The 27,648-nt window shown below is 42.7% G+C and overlaps 2 protein-coding genes across 2 annotated transcripts; both read left to right on the top strand.

The window, feature by feature from the left end:
• Positions 1–3,786: 3,786 nt before the first annotated feature.
• Positions 3,787–9,180, top strand: LOC139445536 (tripartite motif-containing protein 2-like). The gene is made up of 2 exons (XM_071226678.1): positions 3,787–4,080; positions 7,544–9,180. The coding sequence occupies exons 1-2, from the start codon at positions 3,789–3,791 to the stop codon at positions 9,178–9,180; spliced, it is 1,929 nt and encodes a 642-aa protein (XP_071082779.1). The 5' UTR covers positions 3,787–3,788.
• Positions 9,181–21,097: 11,917 nt separating this feature from the next.
• On the top strand, positions 21,098–24,590 carry LOC139445581 (tripartite motif-containing protein 2-like). Its single transcript, XM_071226738.1, has 2 exons — positions 21,098–21,391; positions 22,954–24,590. Exons 1-2 carry the CDS (start codon positions 21,100–21,102, stop codon positions 24,588–24,590), a joined length of 1,929 nt encoding a protein of 642 aa, XP_071082839.1. The 5' UTR covers positions 21,098–21,099.
• Positions 24,591–27,648: the final 3,058 nt, after the last annotated feature.

Below are 27,648 nucleotides of genomic sequence, written 5' to 3'. Positions count from 1 at the left end.
TAAGTTGTATCTTTCTGTCAGTCTTCGGGATAGCAACAAACACACTAGCAACTCTAGGTTTAGATGTGGCAATCCCATCATTCCCTAACATTAATTCTTCCTTTATCTGCAGTTGTGTTTGCTTCCGGTTTAAACATGCCGACCTATGATTCTTAGTTTCTCTGTAGTCCTGTCATAGACCAGTATACCTCCCCATACATATTTCTATGCAAGGCGACTTACATCTAGGATGTCATTCAGACAGTCAAGTATTCCAGATATATCCCCTCCTCTGTCAGTAATCATCTTTCAAGACGCCTATAGTGGCGTATGTCCACATCTCTAATGTGGAGTTATCACCGTCCCCTTTTGAACTACCAAGGTCAAGTTTGTACCATCCCCGGAATCGAGAAACTTCGCCTCCAGGTCTTGTGCTAACGATTCTATCCACTCATAATTTTCAGCTTTCTAACGTTTGCCTTACCTTGGACAGCACAAGTCTTTTCTTTGATGGGCAATTTGGGCAGCGATTTCCTCGGGAGGCTACTGGCTACAAATCACCATTAATCGCACTCTTCCTCAACGCATCCATGATTTCAGGCATCTTTGTCCCTGCCGCCTTCTCTCTGATTTTGTTTCAGCTCCCCTGACATCCTAGAGTCCTTTTCATATTCCGCGGCCATATTACTTGTAACATGGATATTGTTTGTTTGTTTGTTGTTTAACGCCGCACTCGGCAATAATCCAGCTATATGACGGCGGTCTGTAAATAAGCGTCACACATTATACCCATGTTGGGAATCTTTGACGTGACGAGCGAACGCTTTTATCTCTTATATCTCTTTTATCCAGTGATTGACATTATGAGCACCAATCTACGCAATTGGGATGCGATGACATGCATCAACCAAGTCACCGAGCCTGACCACCCGATCCCGTTAGTCGCGAGCATGGGTTTCTGAACACCTATTCTAACAAAACCCGGATATTGAGTGAGCATGGTTTTACACTGCTTTTTGTAATATTCCATCAATATCACGGCGGGGGACACCAGAAATGATTTTTGTTTGTTTGTTGTATAACGCCGCACTCAGCAATAATCCAGCTGTATGACGGCGGTCTGTAAATAAGCGTCACACATTATACCCATGTTGGGAATCTTTGGCGTGACGAGCGAACGCTTTTATCACTTGACTATACCCCACCGCCCTAAAACGGAAAAACCTCCGAAGGGTCATGAGCGGCAACCAAGTTCAATTTGCAATATTATGGTCTAAGGGGGACAGCTCCTACCTGTGTTACAATACATTCTCTCGAAAACTACACCTTGTAGAAGTTCACGTTTGATTATAATAACAAAAGAGATTGCACACATTATTTCAGATAAATGCCTAATGGTCAAACTGAGATAGAATCTCTTGCATCCTGGAGTGTTGGCAGGATTGTACAGATCTGAAGAGAGTCGCACAAAGTTGCTTCTAATGTGATACAAGGACATACCTGCACAAACCAGATCACGTGATCTACCTAACGCGACAGGCGACGAGCGGGGTGTAGTTATTCTAGGTATTCTAGGAACCGAGAAGAGAGGCGACTTCAGAGAAGAGAGCTCCACGTTGTAATAGAGGTAAGTCACATATTTAGACGCCATTGCACATACACACGTATAGATTTTATATTATGTGACAGTTCATGATTGTGTTGCCTATGTTTTACTCTAAACACGCAAGGGCAGAGGTTTGACTTTAACACAGAAAGTAGACTTGACATTGACATATCCAGCAAGTGTCCACCATGATTACATCCATAAATAGTCTGGAAGGTAATTTAAGGTACGGACGTTTACTACAATTTCTGAAAAACTATCGGACCTACTGCAGTCAAAGTTGGTAAGAGATTATTAAACAGTCATACATAACTGGATATTACATTTTAAGAAAATCGGTGCATGAATAAAAAATCTGTCTATTTAGCTATCACTATATTTTATCAACAATCAGACCTGTTCGTCACGGGTGGAACGAGCATTCATTGAAACAGCTATCTGCATAATGCTACCCCTGCGTCACAGGGCCATATGACACAGTTGAACCAATCAGCTCAACTCGAAAGGGTGCACGGGAACCACGCACGTTGAGACGCCCAACGCTAACACTGTGTGGAACAGGTCTGGTTGTTGATGAAATATTGTAGCAGGTGTATATATTTGTATTTTAGCTTTGTTTGTAAATAAAACTATTTCAAGTTTTATTTCTGTTGAACTATATTCAACAGAGGTGTGTTTGTTTTTATCCCATCATTCTAAGTCCAACCCTCAGTGATCAATCACAACCCAAGCTCTACTACATTCTTTGCCCAGCCCTCTACTGATCAATGACATCCCAAGCGACCCTGTGATTGGCCACATTCAAACTTTACCTTCTTTCTCTGACTAACTCCATATTGCCACCTTCACTATGCACTGCACTGGGAGTGTTCATAGATCACCACAAAAGGGTGTCTATCCTGATTATAAATAAACATAATCCTCACACCCCGTAGCCGTCTTGGTGTAGTCTGTTTAAAATAATGGATAAAGCCAAGAAAACCCGGTCACAATATAGTGATAGCTAAATAAGACAGATTTGTTTTTCATGCACCGATTGTCTTTAAATGTAATATCCAGTTATGGCGATGTACACGATTTGATCAGAGTTATGTCCCATGACAGGATATGCCTGTACGATTTTGTCTGTTGTGTGTTTGATGTGTGTGTATTTGAGTGTGCGTGGGTGCGTGCGTGTGCGTGTGTGTGGACAATCCGTATCCGGTCATGAAAACAGTCACTCCACTTCATGAAAAGTATATAGAATATTAAACAGCTCCCATGTAATACCAATTTTATGAAACTCGTGAATAGTTGTGGTATCTGACGAGGGAAAGCGAGTCAGACACCACAACTATTCACGAGTTTCATAAAATTGGTTTTACACGGGGCGAATTTAGTATTTTATTTATTACTTGCCATTTATAACGTTTTTAGAATTATACTGTCGAGTGTGAATGGGATGACACTTACACGATCCACGGCATAATACAATTGAGTTTAACAGAATAATACTTCAAACACGTCAAAAGTTGAAACGTATGAATTTAAAACCATACAACGGTCCATCTTTAGAATTCAGGCGTCCGTTCCACAAAATTATCGTAGCGTTAAGGTTATCGCAACTCACATACTTAACTTAGACCAACGACTGTCGTTGCGCTACAGTACGATCGCCTTGTGGAACGGGGCCTTGCACCTCAAAGTTTACAATCACGTCACAATAACCGATGACGTAATTTCATCGAGTGTGCATAAGCTCCTCTAAGTGATGTTTCATCTCCACACGCAATGTCGTTGAATAAGCCAAGGGATGTGGACAGCTTTCAATATTTTTCGTGAAACGTGTTCCGAGAGTACATAAGCACGCGTTTTGGTATTACACAATGTGCAATACAGCAGTATGTTTATTAAACCTATGATCTCTTCACGGGCAAGTAATAAACATATTGATTACTTAGGGGGCGAACGTGAAATGGTATCATGATACTGCGTGGTATTTGAGGTTTAGGGCGACTTACGTAAAACATAATTAACAAGAGTCGTGATGTTCCACAGATATACATGCAATGGGGCGCCGAGTTGTAACCTAAACTCCTGTCTCGCTGTCTTGTAATGATGTCACGTCTTGGGACGTTGGGGATGATGCATTCATGTACATGTTGTATGATTCTGTCTATAACATGTGCATATATACTTCACTAAACTATCGGTTTGGCTTCACATGGCGACCGCTAAGAAGCCGACAGAGAACCACCTCACCTGTGTCATCTGTACAGAGGTGTTCACAGACCCAGCCACACTTCAGTGTCATCATACATTCTGTAAGTCCTGTCTGCTGAAATACACCAGCACACAGCCGGAAGCAGTACAAGCCAAGTCCATACCATGTCCCTCCTGTAGACAACAGACGAATGTGACCAACCCTGACAGTCCAGTAGAGGAGTGGGTCAGTCAGCTGAAACCAAGCCACGTCATACAGGGGCTGATGGACGACTTTGGACCCGGCACAAAGGGTAATCAGCTTAGTATTGTACTGCCTGACTAATATACCTTTTTAAAGTGTTTTTAAACAGCCACACATGTGTGCATTGACGAGCATTCACTAATAGAATTGTTGATTTTGACTTCATGTTAATCGATTTTGATGCAGGATAAATATTTCTTTCCTGCAAAGGCAAATAAATTACATTCTGTTTGCGTCAAAGAGCTTCCGGTGAACTCAAATACCTATTACCATAATGTTATGAAATCGACATGAATTTTATGTCCTACCCCTACCACGTCGTCATTCCTTTTTGTTATATTATTGTCAGTTATTAATACAAGCTGTATGACATGCTAGCATATAAATGTCACAATTTGTGACTGCTTATCCTGATTGGGGGTTGCAATATATGTCACAGCTAAGACGGGTTGTGTTAACAGAACTGTGAGGTTGATCTATGTCGCCCTCCACTGTGACATGCCACAGCTAGGACAGGATGTGTTGACAGAACAGTGGGGTTGATCTTAGACGCCCTCCACTGTGACATGCCACAGCCAGCACAGGGATATGTTGACAGAAGTGTGGGGTTGATCTTTGTCGCCCTCCACTGTGACATGCCACAGCTAGCACAGGGATATTTTGACAGAAGTGTTGGGTTGATCTTAGTCGCCCTCCAGTGTAACATGCCACAGCTAGCACAGGGATGTGTTGACAGAACTGTGGGGTTGATCTTAGACGCCCTCCATTGTGACATGCCACAGCTAGCACAGGGATATGTTGACAGAACTGTGGGGTTGATCTTAGACGCCCTCCACTGTGACATGCCACAGCTAGCACAGGGATGTGTTGACAGAACTGTGGGGTTGATCTTAGTCGCCCTTCATTGTGACATGCCACAGCTAGGACAGGTTGTGTTGACTGAACTGTGGGGTTGATCTTAGTCGCCCTCCACTGTGACATGCCACAGTTAGCACAGGGATGTGTTGACAGAACTGTGGGGTTGATCTTAGTCGCCCTGTACTGCGACATGCCACAGTTAGCACAGGGATGTGTTGACAGAACTGTGGGGTTGATGTTAGTCCCGCTCCACTGTGACATGCCACAGCTAGGACAGGTTGTGTTGACAGAACTGTGGGGTTGATCTTAGTCGCCCTCCACTGTGACATGCCACAGTTAGCACAGGGATGTGTTGACAGAACTGTGGGGTTGATCTTAGTCGCCCTGTACTGCGACATGCCACAGTTAGCACAGGGATGTGTTGACAGAACTGTGGGGTTGATGTTAGTCCCGCTCCACTGTGACATGCCACAGCTAGGACAGGTTGTGTTGACAGAACTGTGGGGTTGATCTTAGTCGCCCTTCATTGTGACATGCCACAGCTAGGACGGATTGTGTTGACAGAACTGTGGGGTTGATCTTAGTCGCCCTTCATTGTGACATGCCACAGCTAGCACAGGGATGTATTGACAGAACTGTGGGGTTGATCTTAGTCGCCCTTCATTGTGACATGCCACAGCTAGCACAGGGATGTGTTGACAGAACTGTGGGGTTGATCTTAGTCGCCCTTCATTGTGACATGCCACAGCTAGGACGGGTTGTGTTGACAGAACTGTGGGGTTGATCTTAGACGCCCTCCACTGTGACATGCCACAGTTAGCACAGGGATGTGTTGACAGAACTGTGGGGTTGATCTTAGTCGCCCTGTACTGCGACATGCCACAGTTAGCACAGGGATGTGTTGACAGAACTGTGGGGTTGATGTTAGTCCCGCTCCACTGTGACATGCCACAGCTAGGACAGGTTGTGTTGACAGAACTGTGGGGTTGATCTTAGTCGCCCTTCATTGTGACATGCCACAGCTAGGACGGATTGTGTTGACAGAACTGTGGGGTTGATCTTAGTCGCCCTTCATTGTGACATGCCACAGCTAGCACAGGGATGTATTGACAGAACTGTGGGGTTGATCTTAGTCGCCCTTCATTGTGACATGCCACAGCTAGCACAGGGATGTGTTGACAGAACTGTGGGGTTGATCTTAGTCGCCCTTCATTGTGACATGCCACAGCTAGGACGGGTTGTGTTGACAGAACTGTGGGGTTGATCTTAGACGCCCTCCACTGTGACATGCCACAGTTAGCACAGGGATGTGTTGACAGAACTGTGGGGTTGATCTTAGTCGCCCTGTACTGCGACATGCCACAGTTAGCACAGGGATGTGTTGACATAACTGTGGGGTTGATGTTAGTCCCGCTCCACTGTGACATGCCACAGCTAGGACAGGTTGTGTTGACAGAACTGTGGGGTTGATCTTAGTAGCCCTCCACTGAAACATGCCACAGCTAGCACAGGGATGTGTTGACAGAACTGTGGGGTTGATCTTAGTCGCCCTTTATTGTGACCTTCCACAGCTTGCACAGGGATGTGTTGACAGAACTGTGGGGTTGATCTTAGTCGCCCTTCATTGTGACCTTCCACAGCTAGCACAGGGATGTGTTGAAAGAACTGTGGGGTTGATCTTAGTCGCCCTTCATTGTGACATGCCACAGCTAGGACGGGTTGTGTTGACAGAACTGTGGGGTTGATCTTAGTCGCCCTCCACTGTGACCTTCCACAGCTAGCACAGGGATGTGTTGACAGAACTGTGGGGTTGGTCTTAGTCGTCCTCCACTGAAACATGCCACAGTTAGCACAGGGATGTGTTGACAGAATTGTGGGGTTGATCTTAGTCGCCTTCCACTGTGACATGCCACAGCTAGCACAGGGATGTGTTGACTGAACTGTGGGGTTGATCTTAGTCGCCCCCCACTGTGACATGCCACAGCTAGGTCGGGTTGTGTTGACAGAGCTTTGGGGTTGATCTGTGATGCCCCCCCCCCCCCCCCCTCCCCCCAGTGACATGCCGCAGCTAGCACAGGGATGTGTAGACAGAACTGTGGGGTTGATCTTAGTCGCCTTCCACTGTGACATGCCGCAGCTAGCACAGGGGTGTGTTGACAGAACTGTGGGGTTGATCTTTAGTTGCCCTCCACTGTGACATGCCACAGCTAGCACAGGGGTGTGTTGACAGAACTGTGGGGTTGATCTTTAGTTGCAGGTACATCTTACAGGTTGTGCCATGGCCCAACATTGTAACAAAGCATGTTAAATGAAAACGTGTATGTTAAGTTCTCTCTCAGTTCAGTCTCCCATCTATAAAGACGCTGTAACCCCCGAGGGGTTTTAATATGCATCTGTTATTGTATATAATCTAGTCAGCAAATAATGATCTTGTGATTATGATTACCTGTAGGTCATGATTGACTAGGAAGTGCTACATTGTGAGACAGCATCATTGTTTCATTACAACCTGTGTCATATGATATGGTCATCTCCAGAAAGGGCGTGGCCGTTTATGACAAAACTAATGTGTTATATGTTATTATTTCTTTAGATAGTGTCCGATTCTTATCATGTTTTATGACCAATGAAATCAAGAACATTTGCCTTTTCAGCTGTGGAGGAACATGTGTGCAGCGTTTGTACAAAACAAGGAAAGACAACTCCCGCCACTTCTTGGTGCTCTGTCTGCGATGTTGTGTACTGTGAAGGATGTCTCCAGTTGCACAACGTGATGCCAGGGTTGTGTGACCATGAAGTAGCTCACTTGTCTGATCACACCAAGACAAAGGTCAAGCATCGCTTCATGTGTCAAGTCCACAGAGACAAACCGACAGAGTTGTTCTGTAAGGACTGCAAGCAGGCAATATGCACGATATGTTGCAGTATAAAACACCGGGCATGTAAGGATGTTGATACAATTGAGAGTATGACCCCTCTTGTGAAGGAACAACTGACAAGCAAAATAGAGCGGCTCAGAATCAACATGGCAGCTAGGAATAATAACATAACCCGGAGAAAATCTACAATTCAAGATGTGAAGAGTAATTCACAAACCTTCAAAGATCAAGTCATGAAGACACGGGATACAGTGATGCGTGCTATTATAAGAAAAGAGAAGCAACTCCTTCATGACATCGACAAAGCTACTGATGAACAATTACATGAGTTACAAGCAGATATTCAATCCCAGGAGATCGATCTACAGATGTACCAGCAGCAGTATGATTTCACAGCCAATGCTGTGACGTCCAACTGTGAGATGGACATGTATGCCGTCTATGAGTCGATGGGTGAGACTTTTACAGAAAACAGAGACACGGACAACAGACCAGCAGCAGGAAGGGTTGTATTGACACACGACCTGGACAAGCTGAGTCAAGCAGTTGATGAGCTACAGCTGGGGGAGGTTCAAGTCGTCCATGGAGTGAGTCACCCTGGGTCTTTTCCTGTTCTACATCACACCATTGACTGCAAGGAAGATGTGGACGGGGAGGATCCTTACTTGTATGACGTCACAGTGTTGACTGGTGATAGTTCAGCTAAAATGATGGTAGTTGCAGATTATGATAACAAGAGACTCCTAACATATTACACACCAAACTTCAAATCATTTCACTATCAGCTCAAGTGTTCTAATGGTCCTTGGCAAATAGCCAAGTTAAGTGAGAGTCAGATTGCTGTCAGTGTTCCAGACAGTAAGGAAATAGTTACAGTGAATGTTACCCCATTTCCTGAATTACTGTCAATTATCAAAACAAGCAAGCAGTACTACGCTCTAGCCTCTCTGAGTCCTTCCCAGCTGGCGACAGGTACATATAAACAGTCTCACTCTGTGGACATACTGGACATGACAGGGAGGATACTTAGGTCTATCAACACGGGGGTGATAGGGAGTCCAGACTTCATCCATGTCACCAGAAACAACAACTTGATAGTCAGTGAAAGAGACGGAAAATCCCTTGTATGTGTGACCAGTGAAGGAGACGCTGTTTTCACCTACACTCCCACAGGAGACAGAGCTCTGTCATATCCTCTAGGTATCACAACAACCAGCACAGGAGATATCCTGCTTGTAGGCTATGACTCCCACAAGGTGATTCAGCTGACAGAGTCGGGACAGTTTGTCAGAGCTGTCCTCACACAACAGGATGGTCTTATATGTCCTCGTGGTGTCTGTCTTGATGCTGACGGCCTGCTGTATGTTACGTCTGGGAGATATGTAAAAGTATTCAAATTCTGCCCACGCTGAATATGGCAACAGAGATAATTTTGATCTCCATACACAGTTGAATGTTTCAAAAGTTGACTCCTGCTGTAGGTCCAGATCGGATCCAGTTCTTCACTTACACACGTAGTCCATCATGTCATTGGTTAACTACAGGGCGACCAAACAGTAGTAGAAGTCTGACCTGATAGAAGTACTTCTCAAGTAGACCTAGCACCAGTAGAAGTCTGACCTGATTGAAGTACTTTTCAAGTAGACCTAGCACCAGTAGTAGTCTGACCTGATAGAAGTACTTTTCAAGTAGACCTAGCACCAGTAGAAGTCTGACCTGATAGAAGTACTTTTCAAGTAGACCTAGCACCAGTAGTAGTCTTACCTGATAGAAGTACTTCTCAAGTAGACCTAGCACCAGTAGAAGTCTGACCTGATAGAAGTACTTCTCAAGTAGACCTAGCACCAGTAGAAGTCTGACCTGATAGAAGTACTTCTCAAGTAGACCTAGGACCAGTAGTAGTCTGACCTGATTGAAGTACTTTTCAAGTAGACCTAGCACCAGTAGTAGTCTGACCTGATAGAAGTACTTTTCAAGTAGACCTAGCACCAGTAGAAGTCTGACCTGATAGAAGTACTTCTCAAGTAGACCTAGGACCAGTAGTAGTCTGACCTGATTGAAGTACTTTTCAAGTAGACCTAGCACCAGTAGAAGTCTGACCTGATAGAAGTACTTTTCAAGTAGACCTAGCACCAGTAGTAGTCTTACCTGATAGAAGTACTTCTCAAGTAGACCTAGCACCAGTAGAAGTCTGACCTGATAGAAGTACTTCTCAAGTAGACCTAGCACCAGTAGAAGTCTGACCTGATAGAAGTACTTCTCAAGTAGACCTAGGACCAGTAGTAGTCTGACCTGATTGAAGTACTTTTCAAGTAGACCTAGCACCAGTAGTAGTCTGACCTGATAGAAGTACTTTTCAAGTAGACCTAGCACCAGTAGAAGTCTGACCTGATAGAAGTACTTTTCAAGTAGACCTAGCACCAGTAGAAGTCTGACCTAATAGAAGTACTTTTCAAGTAGACCTAGCACCAGTAGAAGTCTGACCTGATAGAAGTACTTTTCAAGTAGACCTAGCACCAGTAGTAGTCTGACCTGATAGAAGTACTTTTCAAGTAGACCTAGCACCAGTAGAAGTCTGACCTAATAGAAGTACTTTTCAAGTGGACCTAGCACCAGTAGAAGTCTGACCTGATAGAGGTACTTTTCAAGTAGACCTAGCACCAGTAGTAGTCTGACCTGATAGAAATACTTCTCAAGTAGACCTAGCACCAGTAGTAGTCTGACCTGATAGAAGTACTTTTCAAGTAGATCTAGCACCAGTAGTAGTCTGACCTGATAGAAGTACTTTTCAAGTATGCCTAGCACCAGTAGTAGTCTGACCTAATAGAAGTACTTTTCAAGTAGACCTAGCACCAGTAGAAGTCTGACCTGATAGAAGTACTTTTCAAGTAGACCTAGCACCAGTAGTAGTCTGACCTGATAGAAATACTTCTCAAGTAGACCTAGCACCAGTAGTAGTCTGACCTGATAGAAGTACTTTTCAAGTAGATCTAGCACCAGTAGTAGTCTGACCTGATAGAAGTACTTTTCAAGTAGACCTAGCACCAGTAGTAGTCTTACCTGATAGAAGTACTTCTCAAGTAGACCTAGCACCAGTAGAAGTCTGACCTGATAGAAGTACTTCTCAAGTAGACCTAGCACCAGTAGAAGTCTGACCTGATAGAAGTACTTCTCAAGTAGACCTAGGACCAGTAGTAGTCTGACCTGATTGAAGTACTTTTCAAGTAGACCTAGCACCAGTAGTAGTCTGACCTGATAGAAGTACTTTTCAAGTAGACCTAGCACCAGTAGAAGTCTGACCTGATAGAAGTACTTCTCAAGTAGACCTAGGACCAGTAGTAGTCTGACCTGATTGAAGTACTTTTCAAGTAGACCTAGCACCAGTAGAAGTCTGACCTGATAGAAGTACTTTTCAAGTAGACCTAGCACCAGTAGTAGTCTTACCTGATAGAAGTACTTCTCAAGTAGACCTAGCACCAGTAGAAGTCTGACCTGATAGAAGTACTTCTCAAGTAGACCTAGCACCAGTAGAAGTCTGACCTGATAGAAGTACTTCTCAAGTAGACCTAGGACCAGTAGTAGTCTGACCTGATTGAAGTACTTTTCAAGTAGACCTAGCACCAGTAGTAGTCTGACCTGATAGAAGTACTTTTCAAGTAGACCTAGCACCAGTAGAAGTCTGACCTGATAGAAGTACTTTTCAAGTAGACCTAGCACCAGTAGAAGTCTGACCTAATAGAAGTACTTTTCAAGTAGACCTAGCACCAGTAGAAGTCTGACCTGATAGAAGTACTTTTCAAGTAGACCTAGCACCAGTAGTAGTCTGACCTGATAGAAGTACTTTTCAAGTAGACCTAGCACCAGTAGAAGTCTGACCTAATAGAAGTACTTTTCAAGTGGACCTAGCACCAGTAGAAGTCTGACCTGATAGAGGTACTTTTCAAGTAGACCTAGCACCAGTAGTAGTCTGACCTGATAGAAATACTTCTCAAGTAGACCTAGCACCAGTAGTAGTCTGACCTGATAGAAGTACTTTTCAAGTAGATCTAGCACCAGTAGTAGTCTGACCTGATAGAAGTACTTTTCAAGTATGCCTAGCACCAGTAGTAGTCTGACCTAATAGAAGTACTTTTCAAGTAGACCTAGCACCAGTAGAAGTCTGACCTGATAGAAGTACTTTTCAAGTAGACCTAGCACCAGTAGTAGTCTGACCTGATAGAAATACTTCTCAAGTAGACCTAGCACCAGTAGTAGTCTGACCTGATAGAAGTACTTTTCAAGTAGATCTAGCACCAGTAGTAGTCTGACCTGATAGAAGTACTTTTCAAGTAGACCTAGCACCAGTAGTAGTCTGACCTGATAGAAGTACTTTTCAAGTAGACCTAGCACCAGTAGTAGTCTGACCTGATAGAAGTACTTTTCAAGTAGATCTAGCACCAGTAGTAGTCTGACCTGATAGAAATACTTCTCAAGTAGACCTAGCACCAGTAGTAGTCTGACCTGATAGAAGTACTTTTCAAGTACATTTGTGAAAGGACGCAGAAGGACAGCACTGAATGAGGACAACACAACACGAGAGATCACGTGACACAGCCAGATGATATTGGACAGTATTGTTGTTATATGTTGTTCATAGAACAGTAATGTTGTGTTGTGTAGTGTAATATATATCTGACGTGTGTTGTCATAGAGTAACATGTTCACATAATTGCGCATGCTATTTGTCTTCAGATTATCAGTTCGACAACCCATCTCCTAATGTTTTAAAGGGGCGTTTAACTCTTATAAAATACCACCAGCGTTCAGTGATCTACAGCGGATATAATAATGTGTGGATGCTGTGAGAACTGGTTGAGTTCTGTAAATGTACTAATCTGTATCTGTTATTTCCACAATCTGTGGTATTGAGTTGAGTATGATAGTAACAAGATTCAACTCAATTCTCACAATACACTCTCTATCAGTCATATCCCAGACACATGGGAGATAAGGAAATCTTTGCCGTAGCGATGTTCAAGGAAAACACTGCTGTGCACCCATGCAGGTGAATTTGTATTCATGGTTTACAAAGGACAGGGTGTGGTTTGACAGGTGATCAAAGGGACACAACTCTGTGCAGAAATATGTATCTCTTTATGCTCTTAATATGCTCTTCCGGAGCCTGGGAATATTCATAAGTCTACAATTTGTCCTGAGGTTTTACAAAAGCAATTATTTGCTCACTGGACATGTTTGATCTTCTGAATAAAATGCGTCTTAAAAAGTATCATTTTTGGCTGCTACTTTCAAACAAAGTTTGGTGTTCTATAGCAATGACCGAAAACATATCCTGTCTGGAACAGAAATCCCATGTGTAAAGTGTAAACGTTGTTTATTCTGGCAAACAGTTACTGCTTGAACTCTCTCACCTTCGTTAATCACGTTAATACGTGGCATTACTACTAAATGATTATGCATACATGTTTATATAGTCTTTACATATACTAGTATATAATCAATTTGCCTTTATTGCAAATGCAGGAAACTAGGATATCAGCTAAGTAAGGATGGATGGACATCTTCTATATTACTTCGTACCCCAACTTCTAAATGCCTCTCAAAGACGTCATAATATCAGCTGACGATTTTGCATTTTGTCAGAAACAAGTGTGAGCCAGTAGCATTGAACCTGTCACAAGAGCGGAGTTAACAGCACACATAACAAAATGCAAGCAAGAGTATGTCATCAACTTAAATTTTGTCCTTTAATCTTTATATTTCTAATAACATGACATGTGATAGGTATGGAGATAATAATGTTTTTCACACTATGAATGAGTGACATATTTCATCCATCATTGTGTATTCCAATAGTTCGTGATACATTTTAATTGCTAAACGTGTTGAGATCTGTATATAATAGTCTAATGCAAAGTAAAACATTTTCAAGGGTAGAAGTTGGAAATTATTTTGTTGTTAGATTGACAGGTGGCGATAGGTTAATTGATAGAGATACTTGTATCACTTCTGTGGCTAATTTAATTGATTGGATAATTTGCCTTGATCTATATCCGTATATCATTTTTATTAATGAAACTACTTTACTTTTCTGGAGACAAGAATAGTTCAGTGTTTAAAACAGAATGTATCAATAAAAACACAGATGTTTTTATCAAAGCTCTAAGGTATTTTCATGTTTTTCTCATTCAGTGTACCAACAAATAGCCCTCATACCATGCCACTTTCCAGTCTACGACACCGGCATCGATATGACAAAGTCAGAGGTCGCCAAGTTGCCTTATTATGCATGGCACTTTGTCCTTCCTGGGTAATGAGTTGTATGATATTAACAAGCAACTGTATGGATCTTTACCCAACTGTGACAGCATCTGTATCCACCATTTTGCTTATATCTTCATCAAAGTATACTTTAAAAAGTCGCCATCTATTTAGTTGCTTGTTTGATTTCATCAAAGTCAACCCTGTCAATCCAAAAACATCCTATGATGTGTCCGAAGAAAAGTAGATATGCATGATTCAGGAGTGGTCGATGTTTGTGTGAGTGAGTTGTTTACATTACTGTAGTCATTAGTGAGTGAGTGAGTGAGACTTTAGTGAGTGAGTGAAGGGCCTACATTACATTACCCATTAGTGAGTGAGTGAGTGAGTGAGGGGGGGGGGGGGGGGGGGCTACATTACTGTAGCCATTAGTGAGTGAGTGGGGGCCTACATTACTTTACCCATTAGTGAGTGAGTGAAGGGCCTACATTACATTACCCATTAGTGACTGAGTGAGTGAGTGAGTGAGTGAGGGGGGGCTACATTACTTTACCCATTAGTGAGTGAGTGAGTGAGTGAAGGGCCAACATTACTTTACCCATTAGTGAGTGAGTGAGTGAATGAGGGGGGGCTACATTACTGTACCCATTAGTGAGTGAGTGAGTGAGGGGGCCTATATTACTGAAGCCCTTAGTGAGTGAGTGAGTGAGTGAGTGAGGGAGGGGCCTACATTACTGTAGCCATTAGTGAGTAAGTGAGGGGGGCTACATTATTGTAGCCATTAGTGAGTGAACGAGTGAGTGAGGGGCCTATATTACTGTAGCCATTAGTGAGTGAGTGAACGAGTGAGTGAGGGGCCTATATTACTGTAGCCATTAGTGAGTGAGTGAGTGAGTGAGTGAGGGGCCTATATTACTGTAGCCATTAGTTAGTGAGTGGTTGTGTGGTTGAGGGGTCAACATTACTGTAGCCATAGTGAATGAACGAGTGAGTGAGTGAGTGAGTGAGGGGGCCTACATTACTGAAGACATTAGTGAGTGAGTGAGGGGGGCTACATTACTGTAGCCCATGGTGAGTGAGATAGTCAGTGAGGGGCCTACGGTACTGTAGCCATTAGTGAGTGAGTGAGTGAGTGAGGGGCCTACATTACTGTAGCCCTTAGTGAGTGAGTTAGTCAGTGAGGGGCCTACATTACTGTAGCCCATGGTGAGTGAGATAGTCAGTGAGGGGCCTACGGCACTGTAGCCATTAGTGAGTGAGTGAGTGAGGGGCCTACATTACTGTAGCCATTAAACAGGTTCAGACTCCCGACCTTGTGTGGACCACAGGAGGTATTGTGCTATCCCGTTTCGTACGTACTACGCCACGAGGCAACTCAAAGTGAAACAAGGTGGGTTTTGTTCCATGCAGTTCCAAGTTGATTCGCCTGCTCTTGTGAAAATGGACATTTTAACCACACTGACAAGAAAATGTCAACTTGCAACATGAATATTTAGATGTTGTCCTAAAACGAATTCAATTCTATGAAACAGACAAATGATGAATCAGCTCTTCTGTAAAATACAAACTTAAATTATCCTTGATAATGGTACCTATGAAAGGTATGAGTCAAGAAGTCCATTTGTGACATCATCAACTACAAATGTTCATCTTGATTGCCACACTGTTAGTGTTACCATTGTCGGCTCCTTCTTGTTACGTCCAGGCCAATCACTAGACCTTCACTGTAATTGGCTTCTCTCCTGTAAACATCATTGGCGTCGTCATTATGTTGTTATTTGTGTACATTTATCCCACCTTGTGTAAACGTATTGTCATGTATATATATTAACTCCATGTAGTTACTCAGCATTCACCTGATGAAGTGACAAGAAGTAGCTCTGAAACGTCGTCACAAAGAATAATGTTATCCATAAAAAGTATCCTGTGTTCTTCTTTCAACTTCAAACAACTTCAAAACTTCCCCGATGTCCTGGACTCCTTTAGTGCTGCACTTATTGAAGTAGCCACATGGCAGATTGGATATGTACATAGGCCTCAAGTATGTAATGCCACTTTGATCAACACCTGCACTGTTTCTTGTACAGTAAACTACGGTTATAACGAACCCAAAGGGACCACCAGTTTTAGTTCGTTATAACAGTAGTTCGTTATTAGCTTATATACAGCATATATACAGCAACTGTACGGGACCAAAAAAACAGTTCGTTATATCCGCCGGTTTGCTATAAGCGTGTTCGTTATAAACGTAGTTAACTGTATGTAGATTTTGTACCAACTAACACTGGCAGTATCATGGGTCAACCAATCTTCTGTACCAAGTTTAAAAATGCAAAATGTCTAACCAAAGTTAGATTTAAACACTAGCCCACACATGGCTAATACATATGAACATCTAACCAATGACCAGAAAGCCGTTTCCCTTTGGTTTCAACTAAGTCTCTATGTATATATTTCTGTATACATCCCCCAGTGTATTATTCAAGTCTCAATGTACCATGTGACCGGATGTGGACAGAGTGACTCGTGCAACATACATCTGTCATTCACAGACAAACATTCTGTACATCATTGTTTACACCCAAGGAAACTCTCGTCTCGTCAAGTCACTTGTAAAACATTGCTTCAGAAACACCGAATTATCCTAGCTGGTTTGAAGAACAAAGCAGTGCAATATCTTCAGCTTCTGAATCCTGCATTGTCTCTACACACCTACCTCAGCACTAAGAGGCTACGTACACGTGACGTCACAGATATATAAAAACATTTCAGGAGAAAATGTATACCCGTATATCGTACTTGGTCCGAATTAATAACAGTTATATTTTCACTCTGTGAACTAAGTGGGGTACATGGAATGTTTTAGTCTGACTTGGGTGTTGGTATATTGTGGCAAAAATAGGGTGTTGCCCTTTCTTTAGCTGTAATACGGAAAACACAACACGGACATACTCATATGCAAAATGACTTGATAGCATTATCCATTATACAACTATAATTTTGTTGAGGATGATGATTTGATGATATAACAAAACATCCAACAAATAATGTGTGTTTTGAGTTTGCTGTTTAACGCCGCACTGATAATTTTCCAGCTATATGAGGGTGGTTTGTAATAAATCGAGTCTGGACCAGACAGTCCAGTGATTGACATCATGAACATCTATCTACTCAACTGGGATAAGGCGTCATGCGGACCTTGTTACTGTAACACGTGTGTGTAACTAGTGTGTGATAAGCAACATAACGACTTGTCTTATGACATTTGTATTGGAGTTGTAAATCATATTTTACAGGAAAGGGGCGTGAGTGACGTATTGACAGGTCATACTTTCAGAAAGGGAGGAGCTAGTTGGGTGTTTGAAATAGGGTTTACCGGGTTGCGACTAAGGGGATCGGGTGGTCAGGCTCGCTGACTTGGTTCGTTGTCGTTGAATAAGCCCTGGGATGTTGAGAGATTTCAATATTTGTTCTTGCAGTACATTAACACCCGCTTTGGTCTTATACAATGTGTGATACAGCTGTATGTTTATTAAACCGATGATCTCTTCAACGGGGGATCGGGCAAGTAATAAAGATCAGTACGCAGTCATGAGGTCAACCCTTGCAAGGAAACTGCCTGGGTGATCAACTTTTAGTGTCCCTCAAGTCCGCAAGACATCATCTGCAACACAGAAATCAACTTAGCCAGAGCTCCTGCACATTCTTCCACTGAACTGTACACAATCAGTCTTTATGTGGGCTATAAACCCTCACGTTATACCACACTTTCGTTAGGCAACACACTGCCGAACTGAAGGTTTGAAATATCTTAGGGCTCTTTGCTGCAGCAAAAGGTAGCTTTTTATGCTACAAGTATAGGTAGTACAGCAAAACTCTGATCATGGTTACTTTTGTGCAGTCGTATTGATCTGAACCACCCTTGAAATCAACCTTTGCGAGGAAACTACCTTGGTGATCCACTTTTTACCGTCCCTTAAGTCCAAGTATGAGCACTCACACTTTACCATGTAATAATTCATATCTTTTCCCGTGGAAACTATCATCGTGGATAAGTCTTATCTTTCTGTCAGTCTTCGGAATAGCAACAAACACTCTAGCAACTCTAGGTTTAGATGTGGCAATCCCATAATTCCCTAACATTCATTCTTCCTTTATCTGCAGTTCTGTTTGCTTCCGGTTTAAACATGGCGACCTATGATTCTTAGTTTCTCTGTACTCCTGTCATAGACCAGTATATCACCCCATAGGTATTTCTATGCAAGGTGACTTACATCTAGGATGACGGCGGTCTGTAAATAAGCGTCACACATTATACCCATGTTGGGAATCTTTGACGTGACGAGCGAACGCTTTTATCTCTTATATCTCTTTTATCCAGTGATTGACATTATGAGCACCAATCTACGCAATTGGGATGCGATGACATGCATCAACCAAGTCACCGAGCCTGACCACCCGATCCCGTTAGTCGCGAGCATGGGTTTCTGAACACCTATTCTAACAAAACCCGGATATTGAGTGAGTATGGTTTTACACTGCTTTTTGTAATATTCCATCAATATCACGGCGGGGGACACCAGAAATGATTTTTGTTTGTTTGTTGTATAACGCCGCACTCAGCAATAATCCAGCTATATGACGGCGGTCTGTAAATAAGCGTCACACATTATACCCATGTTGGGAATCTTTGACGTGACGAGCGAACGCTTTTATCACTTGACTATACCCCACCGCCCTAAAACGGAAAAACCTCCGAAGGGTCATGAGCGGCAACCAAGTTCAATTTGCAATATTATGGTCTAAGGGGGACAACTCCTACCTGTGTTACAATACATTCTCTCGAAAACTACACCTTGTAGAATTTCACGTTTGATTATAATAACAAAAGAGATTGCACACATTATTTCAGATAAATGCCTAATGGTCAAACTGAGATAGAATCTCTTGCATCCTGGAGTGTTGGCTTGATTGTACAGATCTGAAGAGAGTCGTACAAAGTTGCTTCTAATGTGATACAAGTACATACATGCACAAACCAGATCACGTGATCTACCTAACACCAGGTGCGACGAGCGGGTTGTAGTTATTCCAGGAACCAGAAAGAGAGGCGACTTCAGAGAAGAGAGCTCCACGTTGTAATAGAGGTAAGTCACATATTTAGACGCCATTGCACATACACACGTATAGATTTTATATTATGTGACAGTTCATGATTGTGTTGCCTATGTTTTACTCTATACATGCAAGGGCAGAGGTTTGACTTTAACACAGAAAGTAGACTAGACATTGAGATATCCAGCAGGTGTCCACCATGATTACATACCTATATAGTCTGGAAAGTAATTTAAGGTACGGACGTTTACTACAATGTCTGAAAAACTATCGGACCTACTGCAGTCAAAGTTGGTAAGAGATTATTAAACAGTCATACATAACTGGATATTACATTTTAAGAAAATCGGTGCATGAATAAAAAATCTGTCTATTTAGCTATCACCATATTTTATCAACAATCAGACCTGTTCGTCACGGGTGGAACGAGCATTCATTGAAACAGCTATCTGCATAATGCTACCACTGCGTCACAGGGCCATATGACACAGTTGAACCAATCAGCTCAACTCGAAAGGGTGCACGGGAACCACGCACGTTGAGACGCCCAACGCTAACACCGTGTGGAACAGGTCTGGTTGTTGATGAAATATTGTAGCAGGTGTATATATTTGTATTTTAGCTTTGTTTGTAAATAAAACTATTTCAAGTTTTATTTCTGTTGAACTATATTCAACAGAGGTGTGTTTGTTTTTATCCCATCATTCTAAGTCCAACCCTCAGTGATCCATCACAACCCAAGCTCTAATACATTCTTTGTCCAGCCCTCTACTGATCAATGACATCCCAAGCGACCCTGTGATTGGCCAAATTCAAACTTTACCTTCTTTCTCTGACTAACTCCATATTGCCACCTTCACTATGCACTGCACTGGGAGTATTCATAGATCACAACAAAAGGGTGTCTATCCTGATTATAAATAAACATAATCCTCACACCCCGTAGCCGTCTTGGTGTAGTCTGTTTAAAATAATGGATAAAGCCAAGAAAACCCGGTTACAATATAGTGATAGCTAAATAAGACAGATTTTTTATTCATGCACCGATTGTCTTTAAATGTAATATCCAGTTATGGCGATGTACACGATTTGATCAGAGTTATGTCCCATGACAGGATATGCCTGTACGATTTTGTCTGTTGTGTGTTTGATGTGTGTGTATTTGAGTGTGCGTGGGTGCGTGCGTGCGTGTGCGCGTGTGTGGACAATCCGTATCGGCATAATACAATTGAGTTTAACAGAATAATACTTCAAACACGTCAAAAGTTGAAACGTATGAATTTAAAAACATACAGCGGTCCATCTTTAGAATTCAGGCGTCCGCCCCACAAAATTATCGTAGCGTTAAGGTTATCGCAACTCACATACTTAACTTAGACCAACGACTGTCGTTGCGCTACCGTACGATCGCCTTGTGGAACGGGGCCTTGCACCTCAAAGTTTACAATCACGTCATAATAACCGATGACGTAATTTCATCTAGTGTGCATAAGCTCCTCTCAGTGATGTTTCATCTCCACACGCAATGTCGTTGAATAAGCCAAGGGATGTTGAGAGCTTTCAATATTTTTCGTGGAACGTGTTCCGAGAGTACATAAGCACGCGTTTTGGTATTACACAATGAGCAATACAGCAGTATGTTTATTAAACCTATGATCTCTTCACGGGCAAGTAATAAACATATTGATTACTTAGGGGGCGAACGTGAAATGGTATCATGATACTGCGTGGTATTTGAGGTTTAGGGCGTCTTACGTAAAACATAATTAACAAGAGTCGTGATGTTCCACAGATATACATGCACTGGGGCGCCGTGTTGTAACCTAAACTCCTGTCTCGCTGTCTTGTAATGATGTCACGTCTTGGGACGTTGGGAATGATGCATTCATGTACATGTTGTATGATTATGTCTATAACATGTGCATATATACTTCACTAAACTATCGGTTTGGCTTCACATGGCGACCGCTAAGAAGCCGACAGAGAACCATCTCACCTGCGTCATCTGTTCTGAGGTGTTCACAGACCCTGCCACACTTCAGTGTCATCATACATTCTGCAAGTCCTGTCTGCTGAAATACATCAACACACAGCCGGAAGCAGTACAAGCCAAGTCCATACCATGTCCCTCATGTAGACAACAGACGAATGTGACCAACCCTGACAGTCCAGTAGAGGAGTGGGTCAGTCAGCTGAAACCAAGCCACGTCATACAGGAGCTGATGGACGACTTTGGACCCGGCACAAAGGGTAATCAGCTTAGTATTGTACTGCCTGACTAATATACCTTTTTAAAGTGTTTTTAAACAGCCACACATGTGTGCATTGACGAGCATTCACTAATAGAATTGTTTATTTTGTTAACTGTGGGGTCGATCTTAGTCGCCCTCCACTGTGACATGTCACAGCTAGCACAGGGATGTGTTGACAAAACTGTGGGGTTGATCTTAGTCGCCCTTCATTGTGACATGCCACAGCTAGGACGGGTTGTGTTGACAGAACTGTGGGGTTGATCTTAGTCGTCCTCCACTGAAACATGCCACAGTTAGCACAGGGATGTGTTGACAGAACTGTGGGGTTGATCTTAGTCGCCCTTCATTGTGACCTTCCACAGCTAGCACAGGGATGTGTTGACAGAACTGTGGGGTTGATCTTTGTCGCCCTTCATTGTGACATGCCACAGCTAGGACGGGTTGTGTTGACAGAACTGTGGGGTTGATCTTAGTCGCCCTCCACTGTGATATGCCACAGTTAGCACAGGGATGTGTTGACAGAACTGTGGGGTTGATCTTAGTCGCCCTGTACTGAAACATGCCACAGTTAGCACAGGGATGTGTTGACAGAACTGTGGGGTTGATGTTAGTCCCGCTCCACTGTGACATGCCACAGCTAGGACAGGTTGTGTTGACAGAACTGTGGGGTTGATCTTAGTCGCCCTTCATTGTGACATGCCACAGCTAGCACAGGGATGTATTGACAGAACTGAGGGGTTGATCTTAGTCGCCCTTCATTGTGACATGCCACAGCTAGGACGGGTTGTGTTGACAGAACTGTGGGGTTGATCTTAGTCGCCCTCCACTGTGATATGCCACAGTTAGCACAGGGATGTGTTGACAGAACTGTGGGGTTGATCTTAGTCGCCCTGTACTGAAACATGCCACAGTTAGCACAGGGATGTGTTGACAGAACTGTGGGGTTGATGTTAGTCCCGCTCCACTGTGACATGCCACAGCTAGGACAGGTTGTGTAGACAGAACTGTGGGGTTCATCTTAGTCGCCTTCCACTGTGACATGCCACAGCTAGCACAGGGGTGTGTTGACAGAACTGTGGGGTTGATCTTTAGTTGCCCTCCACTGTGACATGCCACAGCTAGCACAGGGGTGTGTTGACAGAACTGTGGGGTTGATCTTTAGTTGCAGGTACATCTTACAGGTTGTGCCATGGCCCAACATTGTAACAAAGCATGTTAAATGAAAACGTGTATGTTAAGTTCTCTCTCAGTTCAGTCTCCCATCTATAAAGACGCTGTAACCCCCGAGGGGTTTTAATATGCATCTGTTATTGTATATAATCTAGTCAGCAAATAATGATCTTGTGATTATGATTACCTGTAGGTCATGATTGACTAGGAAGTCCTACATTGTGAGACAGCATCATTGTTTCATTACAACCTGTGTCATATGTTCTTCTCCAGTAAGGGCGTGGCCGTTTATGACAAAACTAATGTGTTATATGTTATTATTTCTTTAGATGGTGTGCGATTGTTATCATGTTTTTTGACAAATGAAATTAAGCACACGTATCTTTTTAGGTGTGGAGGAACATGTGTGCAGTGTCTGTACGAAACAAGGAAAGACAACTCCAGCCACTTCTTGGTGCTCTGTCTGCGATGTTGTGTTCTGTGAAGGATGTCTCCAGTTGCACAACATGATGCCAGGGTTGTGTGACCATGAAGTAGCTCACTTGTCTGATCACACCAAAACAAAGGTCAAGCGTCGCTTCATGTGTCAAGTCCACAGAGATGAAAAGATGAAGTTGTTCTGTAAAGACTGCAAGCAGGCAATATGCACGATATGTTGCAGTATAAAACACAGGGCATGTAAGGATGTTGATACAATAGAGAGTATGACCCCTCTTGTGAAGGAACAACTGACAAGCAAAATAGAGCGGCTCAGAATCAACATGGCAGCTAGGAATAATAACATAACCCGGAGAAAATCTACAATTCAAGATGTGAAGAGTAATTCACAAACCTTCAAAGATCAAATCATGAAGACACGGGATACAGTGATGCGTGCTATTTTAAGAAAAGAGAAGCAACTCCTTCATGACATCGACAAAGCTACTGATGAACAATTACATGAGTTACAAGCAGATATAAAATCCCAGGAGATCGAGCTACAGATGTACCAGCAGCAGTATGATTTCACAGCCAATGCTGTGACGTCCAACTGTGAGATGGACATGTATGCCGTCTATGATTCGATGGGTGAGACGTCTCCAGACAACAGAGACACGGACAACAGGCCAGCACCAGGAAGGGTTGTATTCACACACGACCTGGACAAGCTGAGTCAAGCAGTTAATGAGCTACAGCTGGGGGAGGTTCAAGTCGTCCATGGAGTGAGTGATCCCGAGTCTTCTCCCGTTCTACATCACACCATTGACTGCAAGGAAGATGGGGACGGGGAGGATCCTTACTTGTATGACGTCACAGTGTTGACTGGTGATAGTTCAGCTAAAATGATGGTAGTTGCAGATTATGATAATAAGAGACTCCTAACATATTACACACCAAACTTCAAATCATTGCACTATCAGCTCCTGTGTTCTAATGGTCCTTGGCAAATAGCCAAGTTAAGTGAGAGTCAGATTGCTGTCAGTGTTCCAGACAGTAAGGAAATAGTTACAGTGAATGTTACCCCATTTCCTGAATTACTGTCAATTATCAAAACAAGCAAGCAGTACTACGCTCTAGCCTCTCTGAGTCCTTCCCAGCTGGCGACAGGTACATATAAACAGTCTCACTCTGTGGACATACTGGACATGACAGGGAGGATACTGAGGTCTATCAACACGGGGGTGATAGGGAGTCCAGACTTCATCCATGTCACCAGAAACAACAACTTGATAGTCAGTGAAAGAGACGGAAAATCCCTTGTATGTGTGACCAGTGAAGGAGACGCTGTTTTCACCTACACTCCCACAGGAGACAGAGCTCTGTCATATCCTCTAGGTATCACAACAACCAGCACAGGAGATATCCTGCTTGTAGGCTATGACTCCCACAAGGTGATTCAGCTGACAGAGTCGGGACAATTTGTCAGAGCTGTCCTCACACAACAGGATGGTCTTATATGTCCTCGTGGTGTCTGTCTTGATGCTGACGGCCTGCTGTATGTTACGTCTGGGAGATATGTAAAAGTATTCAAATTCTGCCCACGCTGAATATGGCAACAGAGATAATTTTGATCTCCATACACAGTTGAATATTTCAAAAGTTGACTCCTGCTGTAGGTCCAGATCGGATCCAGTTCTTCACTTACACACGTAGTCCATCATGTCATTGGTTAACTACAGGGCGACCTAACAGTAGTAGAAGTCTGACCTGATAGAAGTACTTCTCAAGTAGACCTAGCACCAGTAGTAGTCTGACCTGATAGAAGTACTTCTCAAGTAGACCTAGCACCAGTAGAAGTCTGACCTGATAGAAGTACTTCTCAAGTAGACCTAGCACCAGTAGTAGTCTGACCTGATAGAAATACTTCTCAAGTAGACCTAGCACCAGTAGTAGTCTGACCTGATAGAAATACTTCTCAAGTACATTTGTGAAAGGAACGCACAATGACAGCACTGAATGAGGACAACACAACACGAGAGATCACGTGACACAGCCAGATGATATTGGACAGTATTGTTGTTATATGTTGTTTATAGAACAGTAATGTTGTGTTGTGTAGTGTACTATATATCTGACGTGTGTTGTCATGGAGTAACATGTTCACATAATTGCGCATGCTATCTGTCTTCAGATTATCAATTTCGACATCTGGGGTATTGAGTAGAGTATAATAGTAACAAGATTCAACTCAATTCTCACAATACACTCTCTATCAGTCATATCCCAGACACATGGGAGATAAGGAAATCTTTGCCGTAGCGATGTTCAAGGAAAACAATGCTGTACACCCATGCAGATGAATTTGTATTCATGGTTTACAAAGGACAGGGTGTGGTTTGACAGGTGATCAAAGGGACGCAACTCTGTGCAGAAATATGTATCTCTTTATGCTCTTAATATGCTCTTCCGGAGCCTGGGAATATTCATAAGTCTACAATTTGTCCTGAGGTTTTACAAAAGCAATTATTTGCTCACTGGACATGTTTGATCTTCTGAATAAAATGCGTCTTAAAAAGTTATTATTTTTGGCTGCTACTTTCATACAAAGTTTGGTGTTCTATAGCAATGACCGAAAACATATCCTGTCTGGAACAGAAATCCCATGTGTAAAGTGTAAACGTTGTTTATTCTGGCAAACAGTTACTGCTTGAACTCTCTCACCTTAGTTAATCACGTTAAAACGTGGCATTACTACTAAATGATTATACATATATGTTTATATAGTCTTTACATATACTAGTATATAATCAATTTGCCTTTATTGCAAATGCAGGAAACTAGGATATCAGCTAAGTAAGGATGGATGAAAAAACTCACATATTACTTCGTACTCCAACTTCTAAATGCCTCTCAAAGGAGTCAGCTGACGATTTTGCATTTTGTCAGAAACAAGTGTGAGCCAGTAGCATTGAACCTGTCACAAGAGCGGAGTTAACAGCACACATAACAAAATGCAAGCAAGAGTATGTCATCAACTTATATTTTGTCATTTAATCTTTATATTTCTAATAACATGACATGTTATAGGTATGGAGATAGTAATGTTTTTCACATTATGAATGAGTTACATATTTCATCCATCATTGTGTATTCCAGTAGTTCGTGATACATTTTAATTGCTAAACGTGTTGAGATCTGTATATAATAGTCTAATGCAAAGTAAAACATTTTCAAGGGTAGAAGTTAGAAATTATTTGTCATTTCACACTTTTTGACTTGTTGTCAATCATGTTGTTAGATTGACAGGTGGCGATAGGTTAATTGATAGAGATACTTGTAACACTTCTGTGGCTAATTTAATTGATTTGATAATTTGCCTTGATCTATATCCGTATATCATTTTTATAAATGAAACTACTTTACTTTTCTGGAGATAAGAATAGTTCAGTGTTTGAAACAGAATGTATCAATAAAAACACAGATGCTTTTTTCAAAACTCTAAGGTATATTCATGTTTTACTCATTCAGTGTACCGACAAATAGCCCTCATACCATGCCACTTGCCAGTCTTCGACACCGGCATCGATATGACAAAGTCAGAAGTCGCCAAGATTGCCTTATTAAGCATAGCACTTTGTCCTTCCTACATTACTGTAGCCATTAGTGAGTGAGTGGGGGCCTACATTACTTTACCCATTAGTGAGTGAGTGAAGGGCCTACATTACATTACCCATTAGTGAGTGAGTGAGTGAGTGAGGGGGGGGGGGCTACATTACTTTACCCATTAGTGAGTGAGTAAGTGAGTGAAGGGCCAACATTACTTTCCCCATTAGAGCGTGAGTGAGTGAGTGAGGGGGGGCTACATTACTGTAGCCATTAGTGAGTGAGTGTGGGGCCTACATTACTTTACCCATTAGTGAGTGAGTGAGTGAGTGAGTGAGGGGGCCTATATTACTGTTGCCATTAGTGAGTGAGTGAGGGGGCTACATTACTGAAACCCTTAGTGAGTGAGTGAGTGAGGGAGGGGCCTACATTACTGTAGCCATTAGTGAGTGAGTGAGTGAGTGAGTGAGGGGGCCTATATTACTGTTGCCATTAGTGAGTGAGTGAGTGAGGGGGCTACATTACTGAAACCCTTAGTGAGTGAGTGAGTGAGGGGGCTACATTACTGAAACCTTTAGTGAGTGAGTGAGTGAGGGAGGGGCCTACATTACTCTAGCCATTAGTGAGTAAGTGAGGGGGGATACATTATTGTAGCCATTAGTGAGTGAACGAGTGAGTGAGGGGCCTATATTAATGTAGCCATTAGTGAGTGAGTGAGTTTGTGAGGGTCCTACATTACTGTAGCCATTAGTGAGTGAGTGAGGCTACATTTCTGTAGCCATTAGTGAGTGAACGAGTGAGTGAGGGGCCTATATTACTGTAGCCATTACTTAGTGAGTGGTTGAGTGGTTGAGGGGTCAACATTACTGTAGCCATAGTGAGTGAACGAGTGAGTGAGTGAGTGAGTGAGTGAGTGAGGATGCCTACATTACTGAAGCCCTTACTGAGTGAGTGAGTGAGTGGCCTATATTACTGAAGACATTAGTGAGTGAGTGAGGGGGGCTACATTACTGTAGCCATTAAACAGGTTCAGACTCCCGACCTTGTGTGGACCACAGGAGG

The sequence above is a fragment of the Haliotis cracherodii genome, unplaced genomic scaffold (assembly GCF_022045235.1).
Source record: "Haliotis cracherodii isolate W230 unplaced genomic scaffold, xgHalCrac1.p SCAF_6, whole genome shotgun sequence".
NCBI lineage: Eukaryota > Metazoa > Mollusca > Gastropoda > Lepetellida > Haliotidae > Haliotis > Haliotis cracherodii.
Note: the sequence above shows the minus strand (reverse complement) of the source record. Positions and strands in the feature narration are given on the sequence as shown.